Here is a 23317-nt window from a genome sequence, read left to right as displayed (position 1 = left end):
TAGATGAACAGAGTCACATTGTAGTTGGTTGTTGGATTATGACCCAGCTCCAGTGGAGGCTGACTGGAAATAGTGTTTGCAGAGAGCAGTTTATGCCTTGAGAGCACCCACACTGATAATACTGGGTTTGTTCTGTGATTCTGCTTCTGGGGTTGGGGTCAAAAGGGCTGCTAAGAACGCATTTGAAATACTTTGTTTGCAGATACCACAAGCTGGGAACTGGATTCAATCCCAACACCTTAGACAAACAGAAGGAGAGGCAAAAGGGGCTCCCCAAACAGATCTTTGAGTCTGATGAAGCTCCGGATGGCAACAGTTACCAGGATGAACAAGTAATGTGCCTTTAAAACCTTGCTACATAAAACCTAATTTATAGTTCTGTTTTAAAAGTGCAGTTCCTTTTCCCATTATAAGTTGCTTTAATTTGTTGGATCTCAGGATGACCTTAAGCGACGCTCAATGTCGATTGACGACACTCCCCGGGGCAGCTGGGCCTGCAGTATTTTTGATCTGAAGAACTCCCTTCCAGATGCCCTTCTCCCAAACTTACTGGACCGAACCCCAAATGAGGAGATTGACCACCACAACGAGGACCAGAGGAAGTCCAGTAGGCACAAGGAGCTTTTTGCACTACACCCAGCACCAGACGAGGTATTTTTATATACATGTGGGTGAGACTAAAAAAGTGAAGGATATAGGCAATGTGAAAGCTGCCACGTCAGTCTGCCACGGCTTTAAAGGATTTAAGATCACCTATGTTTAATATCCATGAGAACTGCAGCTATTTTGTGGGTCTCGTGTTTTTTAGCATAGTGTGTTGCCATAGATATTACTTTCTGAAGATTGGGTTTTCTTCATGGTTATGCAATCCCCAGTAATGTAGGAACATTAAAGGGATTTAATTTGGCATATTTATAGCTGCTGATGAATGCAACATGCTGGGAGGCCTCGAATTAAATTGGTGCTCGTGTCTCAGAAGAAAAAAGTGATACATATGTTTGCTTTGTAATGCTGTCAGTGGTTTGTACAAGTGTCATGTCTCTAATTTCAGGAGGAGCCTATAGAACGCCTTAGTGTCCCTGAAGTACCCAAAGAGCACTTTGGCCAAAGACTCTTGGTAAAGTGTTTGTCCCTTAAGTAAGTATCACTCCAAGAGAGAGCTGCGTTGCAGAAATTGAGAATTTAAATCTGCTGTTGTATCCATGTGCATCTGGAAAACTCCATCGCTGTGTTTATTACCCTTGGAAGAGATGTTTGATCATAGGCTTAAAGGTTAATTTTCTAAGGGTTGAGTTACACAGTATTGTGCATCAGAGAGTTGTATCTTCAAGACTTTCTGCTTATTGGTGTGACAGAGAAAATATTCACCTCCCTTGGCTTTTCTCCTTGCTGTTATCCAGCTCTACCTGTTCCATGTCACTGGGCTTCACCACACTCATCCAGGGCTATTAGGTTGTCCAGTCACTGGTGTTCGGCTCCCTAACAAGGAAATGTAAGAGGGAAAACAAAAAAGACAAACATTAAAAAATGCTTAAGCTTTAAAGCATAAGACAGCAAAGATTTGCCAAAGTTTAGGCTCAACAACCTTGACTGTGTCCCTTTAAGAGTGAAGACTTTATATACTTAGTAAGCATTAACTGGAGGAATAGAAACCTGTTAAACAAGTTTAATGAAGTGGAGCTCCTGAATATAGGGTTACCTGCAGCTGGTTCATTGCCTATAACTCTTCTCTAATAACACAAGGTAAAATTTTACTGTTATTCCCTTGGAGAAATAAAGTACAAAACTGATTTTCCACACTGCTGTATTCATCTTCTGTGTCCTCAGTTAGGTCAACCCTTCTTATTAGAGAGCTCCAGTTAGCCTACATTGCTGCTCATAACTGAGATATATGTGTAGGACATATCTCCTGCTCGTAGAGTACTCCAGGACCTAATATAGCCGTAGAGATGAACTGATTTTGCAGCCTTTTATGAACTGGAACAACATAATATGCAGTAGCAGTGGAGCTTCCTGTCGAAAGGATGGTGTCTTTGGCATAAATAAGTTAGATGCTGGAAATTAGTGTTTTCTGCTATTTAAACATCTCTTGCTGACTGTAAATTTATGGCAAATCTACTTGTTTGTGTACTATAGTAATCTCTGAACCTGTACTCACAGGTGTAATCCAAGCATCTGGGGTTGTGCCACCTCAGTGGCACAAAAACAAGCTTATTTTCCCCTGGGAGAAGGCTAAGATGACCTAAGCAGGGTCATTTTCAGGTTAATCTCACCTTTGTTGTGAAACTAGAGGCAACACCTGTTTGATGGTGCAGTGATGTTCTCCCTGCTGGAAGTACAAATTCCAGGCTGAAAAGCTGAGAGCTCTGTGCAAGGCCCGATGCGTGGGGGATCCTTTTGTGGGGACTGCAAGTGCCCAGGTGATCCAACAATAAGTTCAGCTCTATTTGGTAGTTACTGTTCTTGTGGGAAGTGTTTGAGTTTGCATAAATACTGGATAACAGTTACTCCAAAAAGCTGGCACCTTTCTGAGAGAGTTTTTGAGATCTTGGTATTTTCTGACAACAGTTAAGTGTTGAAAATTGTCAAAATACCTGTCCCTGACTGTCCAGAGGCAGGAGCCAGTTGGCCATTTAGCCCTGTCAACAGGTCAGCAGACTAAATTAGCACATGGGGCAGCTTCTTCAGAGAATCAGAGGAGCTAAGTGGCCCAGTTATTCCAGTTAATAATTCCTTTCCATTTCAGGAAGCTATTAGGTGGCTTTGCTTGGCTTTCAATGAGTCAATGAGTTGAAAAGGCTTTTAGAATGGTCCTGTTGGAAGGGATCAGCAGCGATGCAGAGGGAGCAGGACGGGAGAGGAGTGGGGGGGATATTGGGGATCAAGATCCCTTTTCAGCAGGACCTGAAAATGGATGGCTCAGCTGTTCCTGACATCTCAGTCACCATCACCTTGGAAGGATTTGGGAAGGGGGTTGGTTATTCTTTGTTACAAAATGCAAGTTAACTGATTTTATGTTTCTTTTTTTTCAAGATTCGAAATAGAAATTGAGCCCATTTTTGCAAGCTTGGCTTTGTATGACGTTAAAGAAAAGAAAAAGGTATGGTTTTTTAATTATTTGAGTGATGAGATTGCCACTGAAGCTTTACAAACCTGTATTAAAAGCAAAATGGAAAGAATTAATGCTGGAAACAAACTCAGTGACATACTGGTGCTTGGAAGAATGATGAAGGCATTTCATGAGCCATCTTGTGTGTTCTTCTGCTTAGTAAAGCAGTTGAGGTATAACCACTTTTCTAAAAATATTATCTAATATGTGAGTGCCTGAAATCAGAAAAAAAAAAAAAATAGTCCAATTTTGGCTTTCAAAAGTCTCTTCTCCACTTAGGTAACTGAAACCTTTTATTTAGATTAGGTTTTTATGACTTTCTTAATCTCTTTTTCGTGACTCACCATGGTGTGGGTCAAGTAACACTTGAATAATGCACAAAAAAGTCATACATGCTAAAATTGCTAAAATCTAAACAAAACTGAGGAGTCCTTTCAAGATCTAAGTTATTGAAAATGCAAAATACATTTATTCGGCTATTTATGTTCTGTATTTAATATTTAAAGAGTCTCTTGGTTTTCCTTATTCTAGATATTAGCAGTAGTGGAGAGAAAAATGTTAAAAATATGCATTTTGACATTTATCTCTTTAAGACCTGAATTTAATGCATTGAGATTTAAGTTATGTAGATGAGAGTATGTGGAATATTATGTGAACTTTGTTTAATATTTAAATCACATTTCATAAGCCAATTTTATCATCTCATTACTCCCATTTTTTTTACTCTAAGTAGTAAGTTCTTTAGTGACCTCTGGTGTTGATAACCAGCTCACATCCTTTTTGGCTTTGAAGCCTTGATGCAGTCTAGGATTAGGTGTTTCAGTGTAGAAAACTCACTGTCTGTCTTTAAAGATATGTTGTTTTTTCTCTTTCTGTTTCTATTTTGATACCTTGGTGTTTTCAGGTAGCAATGATGTTCCTAGTCCTGTGATGGAATTACATTCCTTACAGGAGCTGAAAGAAATTTTATAGGTAGTTTGTGTTGTTTGGTCCATTTTCTTTCTCCTTTTCCACTGTCCTGCCTTGATTTCTTAATTAAAAATACTGGTTTTTTTTCTTTTTATGCATGATTTGAAAGGAGGACTTTTTAATGTGTGTCTTAAAACTGTTATGTTTATGAAGAATTTACAAAAAAAAAAAGTGTAACTAGTGGTTGAAGCTCCCCAATTTCTTCCTTAGATTTCAGAGAATTTCTACTTCGATTTAAATTCTGAACAAATGAAGGGAATGCTTCGGCCTCATGTCCCCCCTGCTGCTATATCCACACTGGCCAGATCTGCCATATTTTCTATCACTTACCCCTCTCAAGATGTCTTTCTAGTAATAAAGGTAAGAAATGCCGGAGAAATTTAAATTGTTATTGCCTCTTGTTTTTTATTTAAAATAAAATAGAAGGAGATCTGGCTGACCGGTTCATTTATTTGCCTTTGGAGAGCAGGATTCTGTTCTCAGTAGTGTAAACAGTGGCACCACAGTTCTGCTTCATTTCAGATTTTCTCACTTAAGTTCCTTTGTAACAGCAACAGTTTAGTGGAGATGTGCATTGAAACTGAGAAGAGCACAAAGGTTTGCTTGATGATATAAATCAGCGTAAGCGGGCTTGACCTTGGTCTTCCTATGAAACAGTGTGCTGACTCCTTAAGATGATAGATAAGTCAGTGATTTAAAAATACATATTGATCTGAATCTCATTTAAAAAAATGATACATGCCCTTAAGCCAGATTTTTCAGATGTATTTAAGAACCGAAATTGCTAAGGGAGTGAGATCCATAACTGAAATAAAATGCAACATTGGTCACTCCTGGAATAAAGTATACAAAGATAAAAGTTATTCTCTCTTCTTTTATTTGATTCAGTGAGCACACAAATGTTGCTCGTTCAGAATGGCATTTGAGTCAGGCTTTTTGTCTGGTCTCTGCATAAAAATCATCCTGTTGTCAAAAAGGGAATTCAGGACATACTTTCAGATCATAGGCAGTGTGCGTGTTCTTCAGGAACTGCTTCTTGCACAAGGAATAATCTTTTGAAAATGAATTAAGGCTTTGTGGCATGACAAAAACAATCCCAGGTGAGAGTAAGGCTTTCAGTAGTGATGAAGCATATTCTCATCTGCAATTTGTGGCATGATTTTCTGAATTCTTTGTGAAAATCATGTTCTGCCTGTGCACAGGTATTCATAGAGTCACAGAAACACAGAATTGTTTGGGTTGGAAGCTCATCCAGTCCCACCCCCTGCCATGGGCAGGGACACCTTCCACTATCCCAGGTTGCTCCAAGCCCTGTCCAACCTGGCCTTGGACACTTCCAGGGATGGGGCAGCCACAGCTCCTCTGGGCAACCTGTGCCAGGGCCTCACCACCCTCACAGGGAAGAATCACTCCTCTGATTTTTAGAAGATATGAGGGAAAATCCCATATTTATGAGGATCTGGACAAGAGAGCTTCTGGATGCACATTAGTGCTTGTAAAACCAGTGATCCAAGAGGAGCTGGTGGCGTAGCTGTTTTTTTGATTTGACGATGGAAATAATATAATCAGGGATAAATAAGACAGATGCATTGTGTGCCTTATTGGGTGAATTTTTACATGGGTCTTACTGGAAAATCACTTTTCAGACAATTGGAATTGCTGGTAAACTCAGCGGGGAATGCAAGATTTGATGAAAAGTAGTTTTGTTCCTTACTTTGTGGTAGTCTCTTGGAGTTCTACTAACAGAGAAGTATGAATGGCACATGGGAGAAGTTCAGAGATATTCTGAGCTTGTAACAGCATGTGCAGAGTGGTGGGTGTGGGAGGAAGGGCCAGGATGGTTTGGAGAGGAACAGTCTTCAGGCATGTGATAGGGGAGATATTTCTATCAGGAACTGAGTGTTAAGTAGTTTGTTACTCAGAGACTTGAGCAGCAAACATAGACTGTGTGGCTAACTTTAATTATTTGATTTGATTAATTTTTGATTTCATTTGATATTTTTATCTGATTTAAAATAATGCTTGTTTTCCCTGAGTGCATCCATGTCACCTGTTTACGCTGCTGCAATAGGACCTTATTATGGAGAATAGAGATAAGAACAGAACTCTTAAAGTGATAATGCTGAAGATAGTGTAAGCTGTCTTTAAAACCTTAAAAATGAGCTGAAAGTGGCTCTAGAACAGCTCAAACCCAAACTTTTATATGTTCCCTTTGGACCTATATTTTACACTTGTGATTCAGTTATAGCTGGAAATCTGGGAACTTAATGGTTTTAACAACTTGAGTGCAGTGCTTGTTCCCTGACTCACAAAGGGAAATCAAGCTTTAATTCTTGTGAAAGAATGTTTCTGCTTCCCAGTGTTTGTTTAATTTAACAATCCTTGCTGGATACGTGTCCTTACAATGGTTTATTTTTCCTTTTCAGCTGGAAAAGGTATTACAGCAGGGAGATATTGGGGAGTGTGCAGAGCCTTATATGATTTTTAAAGAATCTGATGCAGCAAAGGTAAGAATTGTTTTGATTAAGTTTGTTACAAGCACTTAATAACTATTTTGTTATTAACATAAAGCATTTTCTTTTACCTTGGACTTACTTACAATGGCTGTTAAAGCCATTGATACTGTTTCTGCCTTTAAGAGGATCCATTTTTAATTAAGAAACTAATCCTATTCTGAAGGCCAAAAAAAAGTCAAAGACCTTTGGATCTTGATGCCTTATTGGGGTAGAGTTGTTAAAGGTCACCAGTTTTTGTGGCTGGCAGGGGAGATGTATGGTTTCCATGAAGCTCAGTCATCTGTGATCCCCTATCCCAAAGGATCAGCTCTGTGCTTACAGCTGGGTCAAGTCAAGGCAGCCTTGGATGGGAATTTGCAGCAAAATTTCCGACTTTTCCACTGCTTCTGCAGCTTAACCCCATCACTTCTGCCTTCCTGGAAGGGAAGGGTTATAAAAGAGTATCAAAAATGGTTCCTGATTTTGTGTACAATTGGGTTGAGCCAAGTGAAGATCGAAAGGTAACAGTGAGGACTGGGTGAAGGGCAAACCAGAGGTTCCAGCCCTTGCGATCAGAGCCTTTCCATTATGCTTTTTCAAAGGAACTGGGATGTTCATTTGTTAGTTTTAACCAAATTATTAATAAAATATTTCCTTCCTAAAATTCAGATATATTTTAGGTGAAGAAGGTTACATTTTTTTTTGTCTGTGTCTGTCTTTATATCACTGTACCACAATATGAAAAATAAATGTTTTTCACCTCAGGTGTATAGATAACAAAAGTGCAAAAACTCCGTTTCCTGTATTCCTAAGTGAAATTTTGGAATTGAATTTGCAAGATGCTTGGGAATATGGGTGAAAAGATAATTTTCAACATCTCCTTCAAAGTGCATAAGCACGTCCTGAACTAGAGCCGCAGCTGTTTCTCTGTTGTTACCCAGTCCCTGTCTGAGGTTTTCTTAAAGTCTTGTAGGTAACAACCTTTCTAAAGCAAAAAATTGCTAAAGAGCAATATGCAGAGTTATGGAAAAATTGTCTTTTATTCCCTTCTTTCCTCAACAAAGTATGATACTACTTATTTGAGCAATGTTTTGAGTTCCCTATGCAACTCCAGATGATCTGAGTACCTGCTGCATAAACTGACATTAGGAAAGGCTATTTCAGACTTCAGAGAGGAAAATTCAGATGTTTTTGAAGGAGCAGTGGGCAGATGAGCTCACTGAGATTTGACAGGCCGTTCAGAAGGGTTAAAAGCATGAAACAGCTGCTCTTACAGTCAGACTGTCCTGTCTCTGGTGGCCTGAGGGCAGTTTTGGGAAGCAGAAATTGCATTTCCACAACACTTGGTGATCCTCCTCTAGAAGGTCCTATTGAAACAGTCATTGGGAGTTAGAAAAGACACCATCATTCCTCACTTATTTTGCTAAATGAACCTTCGTTCCTGTTCTTCTCTTTTTAATCTCTTGAATTGAATTATTTTCTTCACAGAATAAGGAAAAGTTGGAAAAACTGAAAGGCCAGGCAGAGCAGTTTTGCCAGAGACTCGGCAAGTATCGGATGCCTTTTGCCTGGACAGCCATTCATCTGATGAACATCGTGAGCAGCGCTGGGAGCTTGGAAAGAGATTCCACGGAAGTCGAAGTTGGCACAGGAGGTACAGTCCTTGGCACCTGCATGAGGGAATGTGGGCAAGTCCAGAGCTTACTGAAGTCTTGATTCATACCCTGTAGCTGCCGTTGCTCCTTTTATCGCTTCCCCCCCGCCCTGGGCCTTCTGATAGTCTGGGGTCATGGTTGAACTAAAACAGAAAAGTCCGTGATAACAAATGGATTTATCTTTCAAGGATTTTACAAGCAAACCATCTGTTATATTATTTAAAACCAAGCTTCTAAGACTGAGAGAGTGTTCCAGGCTGATGAACATTTTCCAAAGGAGTGGATTAATCTTTGTGAGCTCATCTGAAACTGCTCTTCAGCATCCCCAAAACTGCCAACTTCATCATCTTTCAGAGCAAGAGAAATACATAAATCTCAGCATGATGAAGACCTTTACAATAGCAGTAAGGTTGCTGTGAGAGGAGCAGGAGTCAGCTGTGCTTCACAGCCTCTGGAGTGGGGTTGCCTGAGCATAACCACCTCTTCTGCCATCCTCCATCCTTTTGTGAAGGAAATCCTGGTTGGAACAAAAGTAGGCTCTTGGACTGTTGTTTTTCTTTCTTTTTTAATTTCTTTCCCCTTTTTATTTTTTGCAGAACGTAAAGGATCGTGGTCGGAGAGGAGGAATTCCAGTATTGTTGGGAGGCGTTCCTTGGAGAGAACCACGAGTGGGGATGAGGCTTGCAACCTGACCAGTTTTAGACCAGCTACTCTGACAGTGACAAACTTCTTCAAACAGGTATGATGTGAAGCTGTCTAATTAAGGAGTTGTTCCTTGGACAGAGGGGTTTGATCATTTGAAGTCACTTTAGACCTGAATGACTTATTTGTGATGCTTGTAATATTTCCCTGATCACAGGGGGATCTTGAACATCATGCAGTGGGTTTATTGTATCATATATTAATGATCATATAATCACAGAATGGTTTGGGTTGAAGGGATCTTAAAGTTCATCTCATTCCAACACCCTGCCATGGGCAGGGCACCTTCCACTATCCCAGGTTGCTCCAATCCCCGTCCAACCTGGCCTTGGACACTTCCAGGGATGGGGCAGCCACAGCTTCTCTGGGCAACCTGTGCCAGGGCCTCACAGATATTTCTGCCCAATAGCCTACTTTCTTCCACTTATATAATACTATATAATGTATTCTGCCAGTAATGGGTCCACAGTCAATTGATGGATTCTTTCAATAAATTTGTGAATAATTATCTTGTGGAACTTGAAATTATTGGCTGCTTTTGACTTGAATGCTAAAGCATCGTTATGGCTTAGTGACTTAACCACTCCAGTTAACAGAACTGGGTCCTCACAGAAGAACATCAGTTTTTCTTGCTCCAGATTTTTCTAACATGCACTGGAAAAGTCACTGGCTGAATGGGGCTTGGAGCAACCTGGTCTAGTGGAAGGTGTCCCAGCCCATGGCAGGGGGTGGAACAAGATGGGCTATAAGGTCCCCTCCAACGCAAACCATTCTGTGATGGTCAGTTGATTCCTTTGGTTTCACTGGGTGATTGAAACATCAGCAGGCTCAGAACCAGGTTCCTCAGTGTGATTTGAGGTTGACATCAGTTCTCTGGACACATCCAGGGATCCCTAAGAAACCAAAGCATTCTGCTTCTGATGTTGCTTTGCTGAGTGGCAGCTCTTCTAAGCCAGAGCTTGGGATTTTCCCAAGAAGAAGTAGAAAACATGATTTAATGGAATAAAATTTTTAGTTAAGCTTAGCAAAAAGTAATGAGCTGAAACCGTTTTCTAAGATTTGCTTAGTGCCACATCTTGTTAAGAAAACTTTTTATTTCAGTGTCACCTTTGTGTATAAAACCAGATTTTACAGTGACCAGCAGATATCTTTTGGTCTGATTTCTTGCTCATTGAGAATAGAAAGATTTGGGTTCTATCCGTTGAAAGTTGGCTAAGCTCTTCTTTTTTTCTCCTTTTTTCTTGATTGTTTTGGTTATGTGCCACTTGCATTGTGGGGAGCCATGCAAAGTCTGGTCTTAAATACAGTAGTGATAAGGAGAAATGTCATCAGGGACATCAGGTCATACTGGTGGAGAGCATGTAAGTGAGGGTCGCTCCTGCCTCTGGTGCTCTCTGTGTCCATGAAACTCAGTAGGAGTGAAATGGGGTTCTGTGTCAGTGACAGAACAGCACTGGAAGCTCCTTTTACTTGGAAGATTAAAAAAATCCAGTTCTGCAATGAAAAAAAGTAAGGCAAAAAAAAGCATTACTGCATTGCTAGTGCAGCCTTTCCCCTGACCTGCTCCGCAGCCCTTGTTGGAATAAAACTGGTGTAAAACACCACTTCACGCTGGCCACTAAGTTGTCAAGGATTTAAAAAGCATGTATTTATTTACTTTGTTGAGGTTGTTTTCTCTTGACAGCTTTGAAACAGCTTGTTTTATTAATTTGCCCTTTAAAAACTGTCAAACATTAAAATTTTAAATTTCTGATTCTTATCTTCTTTTTCTTAAGTCTAGTTAGTTGAATACTACCCAGTGTTTTTATCCTTCCATTTACTTTTTTTTTTTTCATATTGTGATTTTTTACCTTTTTTAGCAGATAGCTTCTACTTTGGGGTAGTTAAAGAGTGGCAGAGTCACATTTTCTGTAATGTTTGCAAAATTAACAAAACTCTGAGCTACTAGAATGTGGTACAAGGAAGACTGACAACACTCCTTCCACTTCCCACTGTTTCTTTACACTTCTGGAAAGTAAGATTCATTTAGGCTCATCCCAAAGGAAGGGCAGAGGAGAAGGAATGAGGCTCACTACCTGAATGACAGATACTTTTTCAAACTATTATACTTTCTAAAAAATGGATATTTTGGGGGAAATCTTTTAACAGCCATTTTCAGTTTTGAAAAAGATAATATTGATGGGGAGAGAAAAGGTTTTCAATTAAAAGTTCCTGTAGCTGTCACAATGATTAATAAGGGATAAAGGAAGGGAAAAGGATGGAGAAATGAAGTGTAATTTAACATGTTAATGTTAACACCTTGTTCTGGGACGGTACATTTTGATGTCAGAGAAAAGAGGCTGTAGTGTGAGATGGTTTATTCTCTCTCTGGCCGTTCTGGTGGGTTGTTTAGATAACCAAATTCTTCCTACCCCAACAGGAGGGCGATCGCCTGAGTGATGAGGATCTGTACAAGTTCCTGGCTGACATGAGACGCCCGTCATCGGTGCTGCGGAGATTGAGACCCATCACAGGTATCAAAAGGGGATCCTTTTGGGTCACATGTTAAGGTATTTGGCTAATCCTACCCAATTTCCCTCCGTTTTTGGGTGTTGTCACCCAGGAACCCTGAAGAAGTCCTTGACACCAATCCATGGCAGACCAGGAGCACTAAGGTGCATTTTGTCAGGTTTTTCACTGGTACAGGTGCACATGCAGCTCCTGTCACACTGAGACTAGTATCTGTGAGAGGAGGATGCAAATCCCAGTGCCCAAAACCCAGCAGAAACTGAGGAACCCTGTTTTCCACTCTCTATCCAAAAGGAGATCCCTCTCCTGGGTTAATAGGAGCAGACTCCACCTCTGCTTGAGAAAGGGAAACAGAAACGCTGGCACACCAGCAGTGAAACTGGTCCTTGACCTGTGCTATTCCTGACAATATTTACTTAACCTGTTCTTAAAAATCTCCGGTGACAGCAATCCTGCTGCTTCCTTGGATCATCTCCCCGGCGCTCAGCTGTCCTTGCACTCAGGTTAAGCTTTAAGAAAACTTGGCAAAATTATCTTGCTGCAAATTAAACTGATTGTGGTCTGTCATGGCCTCAGGGCAGTGATCACAACCTTTCAAGCACTTGAATACCATTATTAGTTTATGCTGTTCACCTCTGTTTTGTAGCCTGACAAGTCTCAGAGTTTTTCAGCCCTTCCTCTATACCCTTCGTTTGTTTGTAACAATAGTTGGCCCTCACAGGAGCATTATCTACACTGTATTTCCCCAGTTTGCCTATGAAAAAATCATCTGTGACTTTTTATGATACATATTTCCTGTTGGTCCTTATTATCTGGTCCCCCAGTTGCCCTAGATATCAGTTTGACTCGCTGATAGTTGTTTTTAACAAATCCACATTGGCTGTAATTTATCATTTGTTTATTTATGGAATTAATATGTAGTATATTAATCAGAAGAAGGAAAGCATGATTATGCTTTTTTTGTTTAAATAATTTCTATTTATTGTAATAAAATAATTTTCTTCTTACAGCTCAATTAAAGATAGACATATCTCCAGCTCCAGAGAACCCCCACTACTGTCTCACTCCAGAGCTGCTGCAAGTCAAGCTTTACCCAGACAGCAGAGTCAGACCTACAAGAGAAATCCTGGAGTTTCCTGCCAGGGATGTCTACGTTCCAAATACCACATACAGGTCAGAGCTTTGAAATACATTTCACATTTCAGGGCCTCAGACTGGCAAGTCTAGAAATTCCTACCTTATCACCTGGGTTGTTGCAAAACTTGGTATCTGGGTAGATCTGCTGTGCCAGAGGCACTAAGAGGGTTCAGAGTGACACAGCAGAAGATACACAGTTGTGAAGGGACAAACATATTTTCACCAAAATTGGCTGTGCATAAGAGCACGTGAGAGATTTCACCATTTCCCAGAATTCAAGATGGCATTTAGTTGAATTCTTTTCAGTTTTATGTAGGATTTGTCCTTTATCTATCTGCTAAAGTCATCATTCAATTACTGGTTTTATTACTTTCTGACACTTTTCAGTGACTTTTTTTCTTTTAAGTAAGGAAAAATGGAGAAAATACATAACGTTTTCATTTGTGTTTCCATTTTGATTTAAAAGCAATTTCTTTGTTTACAATGCCTGAAAAAAAATCTTAGGAAGATAAGAAATTTTTCTGAATATCATGAAAAACAATGACCTTTCTATAACTAAGACCAGACAGGGAGCAGATTTCTGTTCATGGTTAATTTAAAGCTTTTTCACAGTATCTTTGAAGACATTACATGTCTGAGTAATTTCAGCTGAGTAATTTCACCAATTTACCAAATCCATTATTTCTTTTTGTAAAATTTAGATACGAGCCAAATTTTTATAAACCTAAGCTTATAAGAAGAGTTTAGTCAAGTTCCATATTGTGTCTTTTGAAAAGTTATATTTATTTATTTATTGGACAGGTAATGAAACATTACGATACACCAGTACAAATAAGCAGCACTGCTTGATCTCTTCTTTATAATAAATCCATGAGAAGTAAAAGTATTCTTTCTGGTGTTTCTGTAATTAGCACATTCTGTTCACAGTTGGTTTGCTCTGGAAAATTACAATTTAAAACCATTTTCTGTGTGGTTGCAAATGTTGAGATAAAAAGTCTGTACTGTACAAGGGTTGGGTGAGATAGACAAGTCAATATGACTCACTGTAACTGCAGAATTGGGGTCTGGATCCCTCAGCACTGATCCTTAGAGTGTCCTGCAGCTGAAGTTAAACATGGGAATGTCCTCAGGAGCTGGACCAACACTGTCACATGGGCTGTGCCTACAGGGTGTGTGGGTTGGTACCACTGGCCCCCTTGGAGTTGCCCCACAGGCAGCTGTTCTCTGTTTGAAAGGCATTTTGTTGTGTTCTCACTTGGTCTTTCATTTTGTTTCTTAGTTGGTTGTACTAAGAAGTCACAAAGGCTTGGCTCTGATTCATTTCACATGAGAAGAACAGATCTCTTACTCATTTCAATAAGCTTTGAAGTTTAGCTTTTAACAAACCGTAGTCGTGAAGTTATTTTTCAGTGTGGTATCTAAAAGATCAGCTCTGCGCTCTGGCTCACTGATGTGTGTGTGCACACACCTGTAACTGTGTGAGTACAGTGCTCCAGAGATGATTTGCCTCAGCTACACTGCTGAGAACTTGCCTGGAAGTACACAGAGCCCTACAAGGGGGAATTACCCATCTTCCATTTGCTCACAAAAACATTCCACAACAGTAAAATGAACCGAACATCAAATTAGTTACTTTAAGAAACAAAATTTCTTTTTTTCCCTATAGAGGTTAACACCTAAATGTTTTTCCATACCATCATGCCAGACCTTTTTTTTCCTGAAACACTTTTTGTTTTCCCTACCACACAACCAAAAAACAAATGCAACAGCCTGAAAACCCATTCCCCCAAGCAATATTATTCAGTACATGAGTAGGTGGTTGACTCCGAAGCATTAGAATTCATCCTGGGGAGGTAAAAGCTCCACATTGACATTGAGGCTTGAGGGAATAAAAATACTCACCAGGTGTATTGTAAGACCATCTCAGATGCCTCAGGTTTATGTATTGGAGAAGACTCCATACAGGGTATGGATTGAGACAGGCATCTGTTAGTAAACAAAGCATGGAGTCCTTTGATGTGGTAACGTTCAGTGAGTATGTTCTGAATTAAAATGCATCAGGTCGAGCCCTCAGTCAAAGCTTTTTAAATCCGTTGGGTGTATCATTATTTTAGTTGACTTGAGAAAGTAGTATCTTCCTTTCTTAGGCTTCCAGTACAGGCCTTTTCTTCTGTCTAGTCTTGCCCTGGACCTTGGTGTGACGTATTTCCCGTTCAGGTTGGTTTCCTCACACTCACTGTGCCACCAGCCTCCTAAGGAACAATGTGGGAATGTTAGTTACTGCCACTTGTACTCTGACACGCTGCTCTGTTTCTGAGGAACAGCTCCTGTTTGCAGCATAAATCTGCTTTAGACTCTAGAATTGACGATTACCCAGTATACCCAAATCATGGAACCATTTAGGTTGGGAAAGTCCTCTAAAGTCACTGATTCCAACCATTCCCCCAGCACTGCCAAGGCCACCACTAACCCATATCCCCAAGTGCCACATCCACATGCCTTTTAAATCCCTCCAGGGATGGAGCTCCCACCACTGCCCTGGGCAGCTCTGCCAGGGCTGGATAACCCTTTCTATGAAGGGGTTTTCCATCATATCAATCGAAGTCTCTCCTGGTGTAACTTGAGGCCATTTCCCCTTGTCCTGTCCCTTGTTCCCTGGGAGCAGAGCCTGATCCCCCTCGACTTCATCCTCCTGTCAGGGAGTTGCAGAGAGCCAGAAAGTCCCCCCTGAACGTCCTTTTCTCCAGGCTGAGCCCCTCCCCGCTCCCTCAGCTGCTCCTGGTGCTCCAGACCCTTCCCCAACTCTGTTCCCTTCTCTGGACATGCTCCAGCCCCTCAATGTCTTCCTTGGGTCCCTTGCTGGGGACCCAAAACTGAACCCCAGAACTGAGTGACACTCTGGGTGTTGTTTCAGACATTCACAATTTTCAAGCCTAGGAGGATGTACAAAATATTTGTTGCATGAAGCAGGTGCCTTGGAGGGCAATTCTGTATTCTGTGGTTTAATAATTTAATTGCTTTTTCAGTTGTTTGCTTTTTCCTATAAACTGGCAAACATAAAAGCTCTAGAAAATCAAAGCATTAAGAACCCTTTAACCAAATTATCTCCAAGGAGCCTTGCATCTCCTGCTCTTTTGAAAGTGATTATAATATGTATACTTGACAAACAACTAAAATCTGCCTTTGAATGGAACCTCACTGTCATTCTTAGCTTTTGGGTTGTAGTTAAAATGGAGTTAAGAGTCAGTTTGTCTTCTGTGTTTTCTTGCAAGAAGGCATTAAACAAGCCCACCTAGGGCTGCCACACCAGACCAAGCATCAGAGAGGGACTGCCCTTGGCTTCATAGCTCAAAATCTCATGCTGGGGGTTTATTTCAACCTGTGCTGCCTGTTCTGTTTCTGATGTTGGTAATTTACACAGGAGGGCAGGGTTAGATGGGATAATAGGAAAAATTTCTTCTCTGTGAGGATGGTGAGGCCCTGGCACAGGTTGCCCAGAGAAGCTGTGGCTGCCCCATCCCTGGAAGTGTCCAAGGCCAGGTTGGACGGGGCTTGGAGCAACCTGGTCTAGTGGAAGGTGTCCCTGCCCATGGCAGGGGTGTGGATTAGGTGAACTTTAAGGTCCCTTTCAACCCAAACCATTCCAGGATTCTATGTTGCACCCTAATTCGTGCAACAAAGCAATTCCTATGTTAATATTCCCAGCATACTGATACCTAGGAAGTTTTGTGGGCAGTTGGAGTCATGTTTTGTGTCCACATCGTGGTCTGCAGTCGAGAACTGCAGCTCTGTCTCCTCTGGGAGGGCGTTGGGAATGCTCCCAGAGATCCGGGAAAGCTGGAGGGTGTAGTTGGTGTCGGGGCCTCCCAAGCTGAACAAGTACTCGATGTGACGTTTGTTTCCTTTCCAGTCCTGCAGCTCAATCCGTAGGATGTAATCCCCTTGTTTAGTGATGGAATAGGTCTTGTTCAGGCCCAGCCAGAATTCCTCTGCAAAGTTGGAGTAAATAAATGTTGTTAATGTGGAATTAGGCATAAATACACCATGTATTTCAGATCTTTAACCCATCCCTCAGCTTGTTCACCTTTAAAATATAAATATTTGGAAATATATGTTCAAGTAATCTGCACAAGGGCAGACCTGGGAGATGTCAGAGCTGAGGACGAGGGACAGAAGTTTGTGGGGAAGGGGCTGTGTGATACACTTACCCTAAAAACTCACATTTTTCACACTGCTATTGAGTTTGCTTTTACAGATAACCTGTAGGTAGTATGTGTGAAAATAGTATTTAAAAGGATTTATTAATTGCTTTAATTAAATCAATAATTTGAGTCTTGGGGACTGTTGATCTTTGCAGAGGTCTGCTGCTACATTCTTTTTGTTTACCTCTGTTTAATTGCACACCAATGATCAATAAAAGCAAGAGATATAAATGAACTGGAGCTTCTCTCTTTAACTTTCCCACCTCATGTGAAACTCTGAGAGGGAGACATTTAAAACATGTAATTGGAACTGTGTGACAAATGAAGCAAATGACATACATAAAACCTAATGGCAATTGTTGCATTTTCTAAGGAAAGAGCTGCAGAACTAAACTTGGGTTCCCTTGTGTAAAAAGGGAATTTTTCTTTTACTGGAATTCTTGGAAATTAGTTTAATTAGTTTCATATATTATATTCATTAAGTAGGTGATTATCAGTGCAGGTAATTGCCATATGTAGAAAGTGTGGCTGAATGTGAGTGCCATGTGTGCAGCTGGCATTTAAAGCCATAGAAGATAAGATGGTTGAGTAAAATACTCCCACCATTTACAGGTTAGTAGCAGTAACCTGGTATATTTGATCACCTCAGAACATGCACTGAGTAGGACATAACTGAGAACAATGCAAAGCCTGACACTGAAAAAATGTGGCTTAATCTTGGTGTAGTATTTGGGAATTGGAGACTACTCAAGGAACAATTATAGCTCAGTAAAACTGTACAGGTGAAAATCTACCTCAGTTGTGAATTACTGTCTCAAAATTGAGGCAAAGGTTGAGATACAGCAGCTCTTTATTGTAAAAGATGTGGAAATAAGTCAATACTGCTGCCCACCTTGGTGAGGTTTAGATCTGTGCTGTGCCTAGAAAGTAAAAATATTTTCTAAACAAAAGGAGTCTCATCTAATTCTGTGAGAAAAATAAGGAAAATACTTTGGATGGGCAAAGAGCTGCTGTTGGGCAGCTCTTGGTGCTACAGATTCTTTGGAGTTGATGATTAACGGGGGAATGTGGGTGTTTCCTCACCCTATCCCACCATGGAGGGGATTGGCCACTGCACAGAGGAGCCGGATGTGTTTGCTCAGGGGAGCAAACACAGCATTCGGATCTCTTGAGGTTGGAAAAATTCTTGTCATGGTTTTAGGGGAAACAGGATTGCAGAGGTTGAGAGAAAGTAGCGACAGAAACTTTGTGAGGTTTTGCGTTTGTGAATATTTTAAAGACTTTGGGTAGTGCTTTTATCAGTAGTAAAATCTTGATAAAATAGCATTTAAAGCATTCTGGCCTGATTCAGTTTCTAAACACACATTTGAAGGGGTGTCTTTGAGAATTTTACTGAGTTGTGTGTTCTGGTAAGTGCTTTGTGGTAGTCTGCTGTATCAGTCACCTGTTCAGATTTTACTGCAGGTTTTGCCTGCTCTCATGTGAACACCTCTCCATAAGAAGAATCAGCTTCTCAAATCAATTGATACAAATAGACAAAAAAAGGCATATTTACCATTGAGGTCACCAAAACCCTTTGTGTAGGCATCCCAGGTTTGGTTGAAATCCAGTGATCCATCCACTCTCTTCTGGATTACAGTCCAGGAGGTGCCTGTGAAAAGGGGAAATGAGTCACAACCTGGCCTTATTGCCTGTCTATGAGTGTGCTCTTGGGTGCTCTAATTTTGAGGTAGAATGAGTTAGTTAAAATCTTCGTGAAGGGAATTCAAGTGAGCCCAGCTGAAGAGAATGTGGGGCCATTAGAGTGTCCTCACCACGCTTGTGGTGACTCAGCTCACTGGACTGGCTTTGATAGGCTGCCTTAACTGGGTTTCATTCATTTATGAGGGCTGAGAGACAGAGAAAATGATAAAAAAGAGATGTGAAAAGCTCTAGGCGTTGGATCAGATTGTCAGACTCACTCTGCTGATAGTGCTTGGCTGCTGGTACAGCTCTGGAGGAGGGATGAAGTGCCACTGGAGCTTCAGTGGGGCCTTTCCCCTGACCAGGTCACGACACCCTCGTTTCACCAGTTTCAACCAATGTAAGCAAAGGAGCTTTTTGCGCAGCACAGCCCCATGTGGGGCTATTCACACATCCACTGTTTGCTTTTCCTTGGGAGATCTATTCGTGGTTGCCATATAATGGCTTTTATAATTACCATTTTCATTATCTATAGCTAAAGGGGCTTATTCTTTTGATATACTTAATTGATGTCATATGATTGAAAGTCCTTTCCTTGGTATAAGCAAAAGGTGAGTAAGGTGAGTAAAGAATGAAAGCAGTGTTAAGGAGATTTCAGGATATGGAAAACCTGAGTTCAGAGCACAGACAGGCCAGTAGGAGAAGTCAAGAGGATACATAAATCATGGTAAGTTTTTGTGTACTTTGTGATGAGACACAGTTGTTTGGCTTATAAGAAGCTACTTATGTGAAAATGAGACTATTGCTGGCACAGCTCTTACCAAATTTCATTTCACAGTAGACATCAAAGGCTTCTGAGCCGTTGGGCTTAATGGTGTAAACACCACTGAACCGCTCACCACTGTGATAGAGAGCAGTGCAGTCAGGAGCAGCACCTGGGAAAGCAAACAGCAGGCATTTAGAAATCCTGTTTTAGGTGTGGTAAGTTGAGAGCCAAAAAAAAAAAAAGTAGAATTATCATATTGGGAATTTTATAATAAATGTCATGGAACGGGCAGACTACTTTGAGCATACTGATACTGCCAAGTTGTACATAGGTTGAACTGCCTGTATTTTTTAAGATAGGCAAGGTTTCAGTTTGGAATCTTCTGGAAAGTTTCTAAGGCCTAAGACTAGACTCTGACAAATGGACTTTCTACTCCATGTAAAGTTCCCTATAAATACCATTTCCCCTCCTGGGCTTCACCACTGCCTTTCAACTGTATAGAAAGCTCTTCTGAATCTTTTAATTAGACGGTGTGAAGTAAATTAGTTCTCTGATCATACTCTGCAACACAGACATGGGTTAAAGGATGGCCACAGCACATATTTACAAGAGGTGAATGGATCCTGAGGACAGGATTGCTGCATTATTGGACTTTGTTCTCATGGGTCACCCCAGAGACACTGGGGTGGTGCTAAATAGGTGGTGGTATTTTTTCCAAAGGAAGAAATGTAGCTCCTTCCCACACCCCTGTGTATAACATGAAAGTCTTTTAGTTTTAGTCTTTGACTTAAATACCGACTCAAAACTTTCACAGAGGATACTGTGAATGCAATGTGTGCTGTAGTCATGTCTGAGAGATGAGGTCTCACCATCAGATCTGTATCTTCCAGCTGTGGCTTTGAGCACAGGAAAGGGGATAGTCTCTGGTTCTGGTTGCTCCTCCGTGAAGGAGTTCTCTATGAGTTCCTGGAGCTCTATGTGATTTAGCTGAAAGAATCATAATTACACTTAATTTCCCGAGGCTCTGAAATTATGAGATTCGTGGATCAAGCTGAATAATACCGTGCTGAGAATAATTTTTTTGTGAATGTAATCCTTTAGAATACCCAATTTGCCACATAAAAATAACTTTAGCACCACACTAGCGGATTTCAGGTGCATGAATGTCAACTGAGCCACTGCTCAGACAAGGTAGGATTCATGAGACAAGTAAATGACCCATTCTCATGAGGAGCACCTTAATGGGCAAACAGATTTAACTTATTTCCTCAGGTGACATCACTTACACAAATAATACCAACATCTAAAGAGCACAGAACCCACAGTTCCTTAGGCTGAAATGCATTTTCCTTTTATAGCCTCCTCTTAGGAATAAGTTAAATATGACTATGTCTGTTATACCCGGTGTTACGGTGACACATGTACTGCAGAACGTGGCTCCCTGTGGGAGTGGATATTGGAAAAGCAGAAAGAGGTAGAAAGTAATGAGACTTCAAGACCAGTGGAAGAACAATAATATGATAGATAATAAGATAAAAAACAAAATTAGCAGTCACAAAATGCAGCAGCCTGGCGTTGAGAGACAATATATCAGAGCTGTTCCTGGCCATGGTACAGCAGCCTCTCACCTGAATGGGCACCTGTTTGTGCTCAGAATTGTTCATATTCTCCTCTACATCCCCAAACTGAATGAGGCCCTCAACTCCTTCAGTGTTAGGAGAGGTGAAAAGAGGAGCAGAGATGGTTCCTGTACCTTGTCCTCCAGCTCCATGATTTGGTTGCGCTGCCTGTCAAGCTGCACGTGCTGGTCCTCCACGATTTTGAGAAGCTGCTTGATGTCATTATCCTGCTGCTCCACAAAAGCCTGAGGGCAGGAAGGAAGAGAGGTTGTGGTTAGGAGCAATAGAAGACCTTCACAGTGGTGCTGCCTCTGTAACTTTTGTCAAGGGGCCAGTTTTGAGAGGCACAAACTATTGGTCATTGCCCTTCCTTTTCCAGAGAATTGTACAATATCCTGAGTTGGAAGGGACCCACGAGGATCATCAAAGTCAAGCTTCAAAGGGGTGTCTGCTTTGCCTCTAAAGGGGCAAATTTCTTTCCTTCTGTAATAAACACCCATTTTTTTCCAAGACAAACTACTTTGTAGACCATTTTTGTTGTTGCTTTCCTTCCATTTTCACATCCAGAACAATTTATGTTCTGTGGGATTGACCCTTGATTCAAATTAGGTGTATGTCACTGACCAAAAAAGAGAACAATTTCCAGTGTTTAGGGTATTAGATTGGGATTTGGGAGATTGGGCTTCATCTGCTTTGACACAAACATTCAGTATTTTCTTTAACTAGTTTCTTAGACTTTTTATGCTTCTGCAAAATACAGTTAACACTTCCTTTTCCATAGAAAACCTTATACCCACCTAAATACTTGCAGGTATAATTCTCTAAACGTTAGTTTTATCAACACTTGTAAGATTCTTTGGTCCTGGAGGACATACGGATTCTATAGCTGCCCCTCTTTAAAGGTTTAAACTCCCTGTTTCTGCACTGAGCAGGCAGTTCCTAGTGCACTGATTTAGGATGAGATGATGACAACCCGTTGGCTTGGGAATCACATAATTTTCCCCATTGCAAGACTTTTTTATCATCACGATAACAAAATATCCTAAATTTGATTTGCAAAAATACTGAAAATGATACAGAGCTTTATAATTTCACAATTTCTCGCTGATTTCACTGGGGAATTTTACTGCAAAATGTACAATATATCAGATTAAGACAGTGATTCTTTTAAGATTATTGCAGTGATTTCTCAAAATACAGAATAGTATGACAGTGAAGAGAAGGGAAAGCATGAGCTTCTGTTGCATAACTATTGATAATGGCGTTAGAGTGAACTTTGGGCTCTGTGTGTCAGGGCCTTTCACAGATCACTTACTTTGAGTGAAGAAATCTCTTTTGTCTCTTGCATCAAAGGCTGGATGATGGCCAGTTTGGTGACTTTGTCCTCCAGTCCCCACACTTTCTCTTGCAGCTGGATTTTGTTTTGAATGAGGTCTTCGATCTTCAGATTCATCTGCTGTGAGAGATTCTTTATCTCGTCATTGTTGATCTGCAGTCTGGCTGTGGTTTGCCTGAGCTGTTCTTCTTCTTCCTTGATTTCGCTGGTTTGCACGGAGAGCTCGTAAAAGGACCTATCAAAAATGTTAAGTTTTTGAAGGATGTCATTCATCTGCCCCTTGGTCTTGTGGACAAAGTCTTTCAGGCCGTGCCCGAGCTGCAGGAGTCCGTTGGCCAAGATTCGTACATCATCCAACATGGCAAATCTGGATTTGGTCTCAGGAGATCCAGCAGAATCAACGGAGAAATAATCCTTGTCTGCTGAAAGAGCAAGGGGGGCCATGAATAGTAGGACCAGAGTGATATTCATGTTTTCTCTTTGTTCATTCAGGATGCAGAGACTTTTCCCGCTAATAGTTTTTGCCGTGTGGCTGCTCTGAGTTGCAGAATTGGGTCTATTTATACTCCTCTTCATTTCAGAAGAGGCGGCCGGTGGGTTGATCATTAAACTGTGTATGTGCACGAACGTAACCCCTCACAGATGTAGGTTGATATCTGGGAAGATAAAACTGAAAGACGGGCACGTTGCTGATTAAACTGGCTCTGAACTTTTCCACCTGCCAGACCTTCTGTTATAAAATGTTATTGATGATGTAGTGTTTTTCACACAACTCTTTCTAATAGATTAATTTTGGGTCATAATCTTGATAAGGGCTCAAATTGCTACTTGTTTGTGTTGTTTGATTCCTTTTATTGCCTCAGGAGTATGAAAGGATTTACCACACTTAAGAGCACTGGGTGTTCAGGTTGTGCAGCTCCTTGATAAACTATGGAAGGGCAAAATATTCCCAGATGATTCACATGGCTTGATTCTCATCTTGTACCGTTTTCTGATGTAACTCATTGTGCTGCAGTGGATTTACTTGTCATCTAGCTCAGATTAAGTGAGAAAGAGGGAATTAGGTCCAGAGATTGCCTGGATGTGATTCTACTATGTTAAGGTTTGTGCAGTAATTTACACCATATAAAACTTAT

At 40.8% G+C, this 23317-nt stretch overlaps 2 protein-coding genes across 17 annotated transcripts in view; one reads left to right on the top strand and one right to left on the bottom strand.

Annotated features, from left to right (window-relative positions):
• DOCK7 (dedicator of cytokinesis 7) overlaps positions 1–23317 on the top strand; it is a 95849-nt gene that overhangs the window by 25780 nt on the left and 46752 nt on the right. For all 14 annotated transcript variants that reach the window (XM_017805429.1, XM_017805428.1, XM_017805425.1 and 11 more), the window contains exons 5-14: positions 203–332; positions 439–651; positions 1052–1137; positions 3034–3100; positions 4289–4438; positions 6505–6585; positions 8062–8227; positions 8825–8967; positions 11350–11443; positions 12449–12611. In XM_017805429.1, coding sequence (XP_017660918.1) covers positions 203–332; positions 439–651; positions 1052–1137; positions 3034–3100; positions 4289–4438; positions 6505–6585; positions 8062–8227; positions 8825–8967; positions 11350–11443; positions 12449–12611 — 1293 coding nt within the window. The remainder of the gene's footprint in view (positions 1–202; positions 333–438; positions 652–1051; positions 1138–3033; positions 3101–4288; positions 4439–6504; positions 6586–8061; positions 8228–8824; positions 8968–11349; positions 11444–12448; positions 12612–23317) is intronic.
• On the bottom strand, positions 8354–22757 carry ANGPTL3 (angiopoietin like 3). Of its 3 annotated transcripts, none has more exons than XR_001873227.1 (8): positions 22161–22757; positions 20980–21090; positions 20096–20213; positions 19282–19395; positions 18333–18428; positions 16292–16564; positions 14478–14827; positions 8354–8371 (listed from the first exon to the last, which is right to left on the bottom strand). XR_001873227.1 is itself a non-coding variant. In XM_017805433.1 (7 exons), the coding sequence occupies exons 1-7, from the start codon at positions 22755–22757 to the stop codon at positions 14646–14648; spliced, it is 1491 nt and encodes a 496-aa protein (XP_017660922.1). In that variant the 3' UTR covers positions 13022–14645. The 3 variants fall into 3 exon arrangements, 1 of the variants encoding a protein (XP_017660922.1); XR_001873226.1 differs by lacking the exon at positions 8354–8371 and adding an exon at positions 9257–10424; XM_017805433.1 differs by lacking the exon at positions 8354–8371 and having other exon boundaries at positions 13022–14827.

Source organism: Lepidothrix coronata, unplaced genomic scaffold (genome assembly GCF_001604755.1).
Source record: "Lepidothrix coronata isolate B3197 unplaced genomic scaffold, Lepidothrix_coronata-1.0 Scaffold12, whole genome shotgun sequence".
In the NCBI taxonomy this organism is placed as follows: domain Eukaryota; kingdom Metazoa; phylum Chordata; class Aves; order Passeriformes; family Pipridae; genus Lepidothrix; species Lepidothrix coronata.
Note: the sequence above shows the minus strand (reverse complement) of the source record. Positions and strands in the feature narration are given on the sequence as shown.

What these genes read in the sequence shown, in the direction of transcription:
- ANGPTL3 (XM_017805433.1), bottom strand. Translation starts at nt 22,757, where the DNA reads ATGAAGAGGAGTATAAATAGACCCAATTCTGCAACTCAGAGCAGCCAC. An exon ending in GGGTTTTGGTGACCTCAATG is followed by an intron (nt 16,565 to 18,332) that starts GTAAATATGCCT and finishes CCAACTTTGCAG; the next exon opens with AGGAATTCTGGCTGGGCCTG. An exon ending in CTGCCCACAAAACTTCCTAG is followed by an intron (nt 14,828 to 16,291) that starts GTATCAGTATGC and finishes ATTGTTCCTTAG; the next exon opens with GAGGCTGGTGGCACAGTGAG.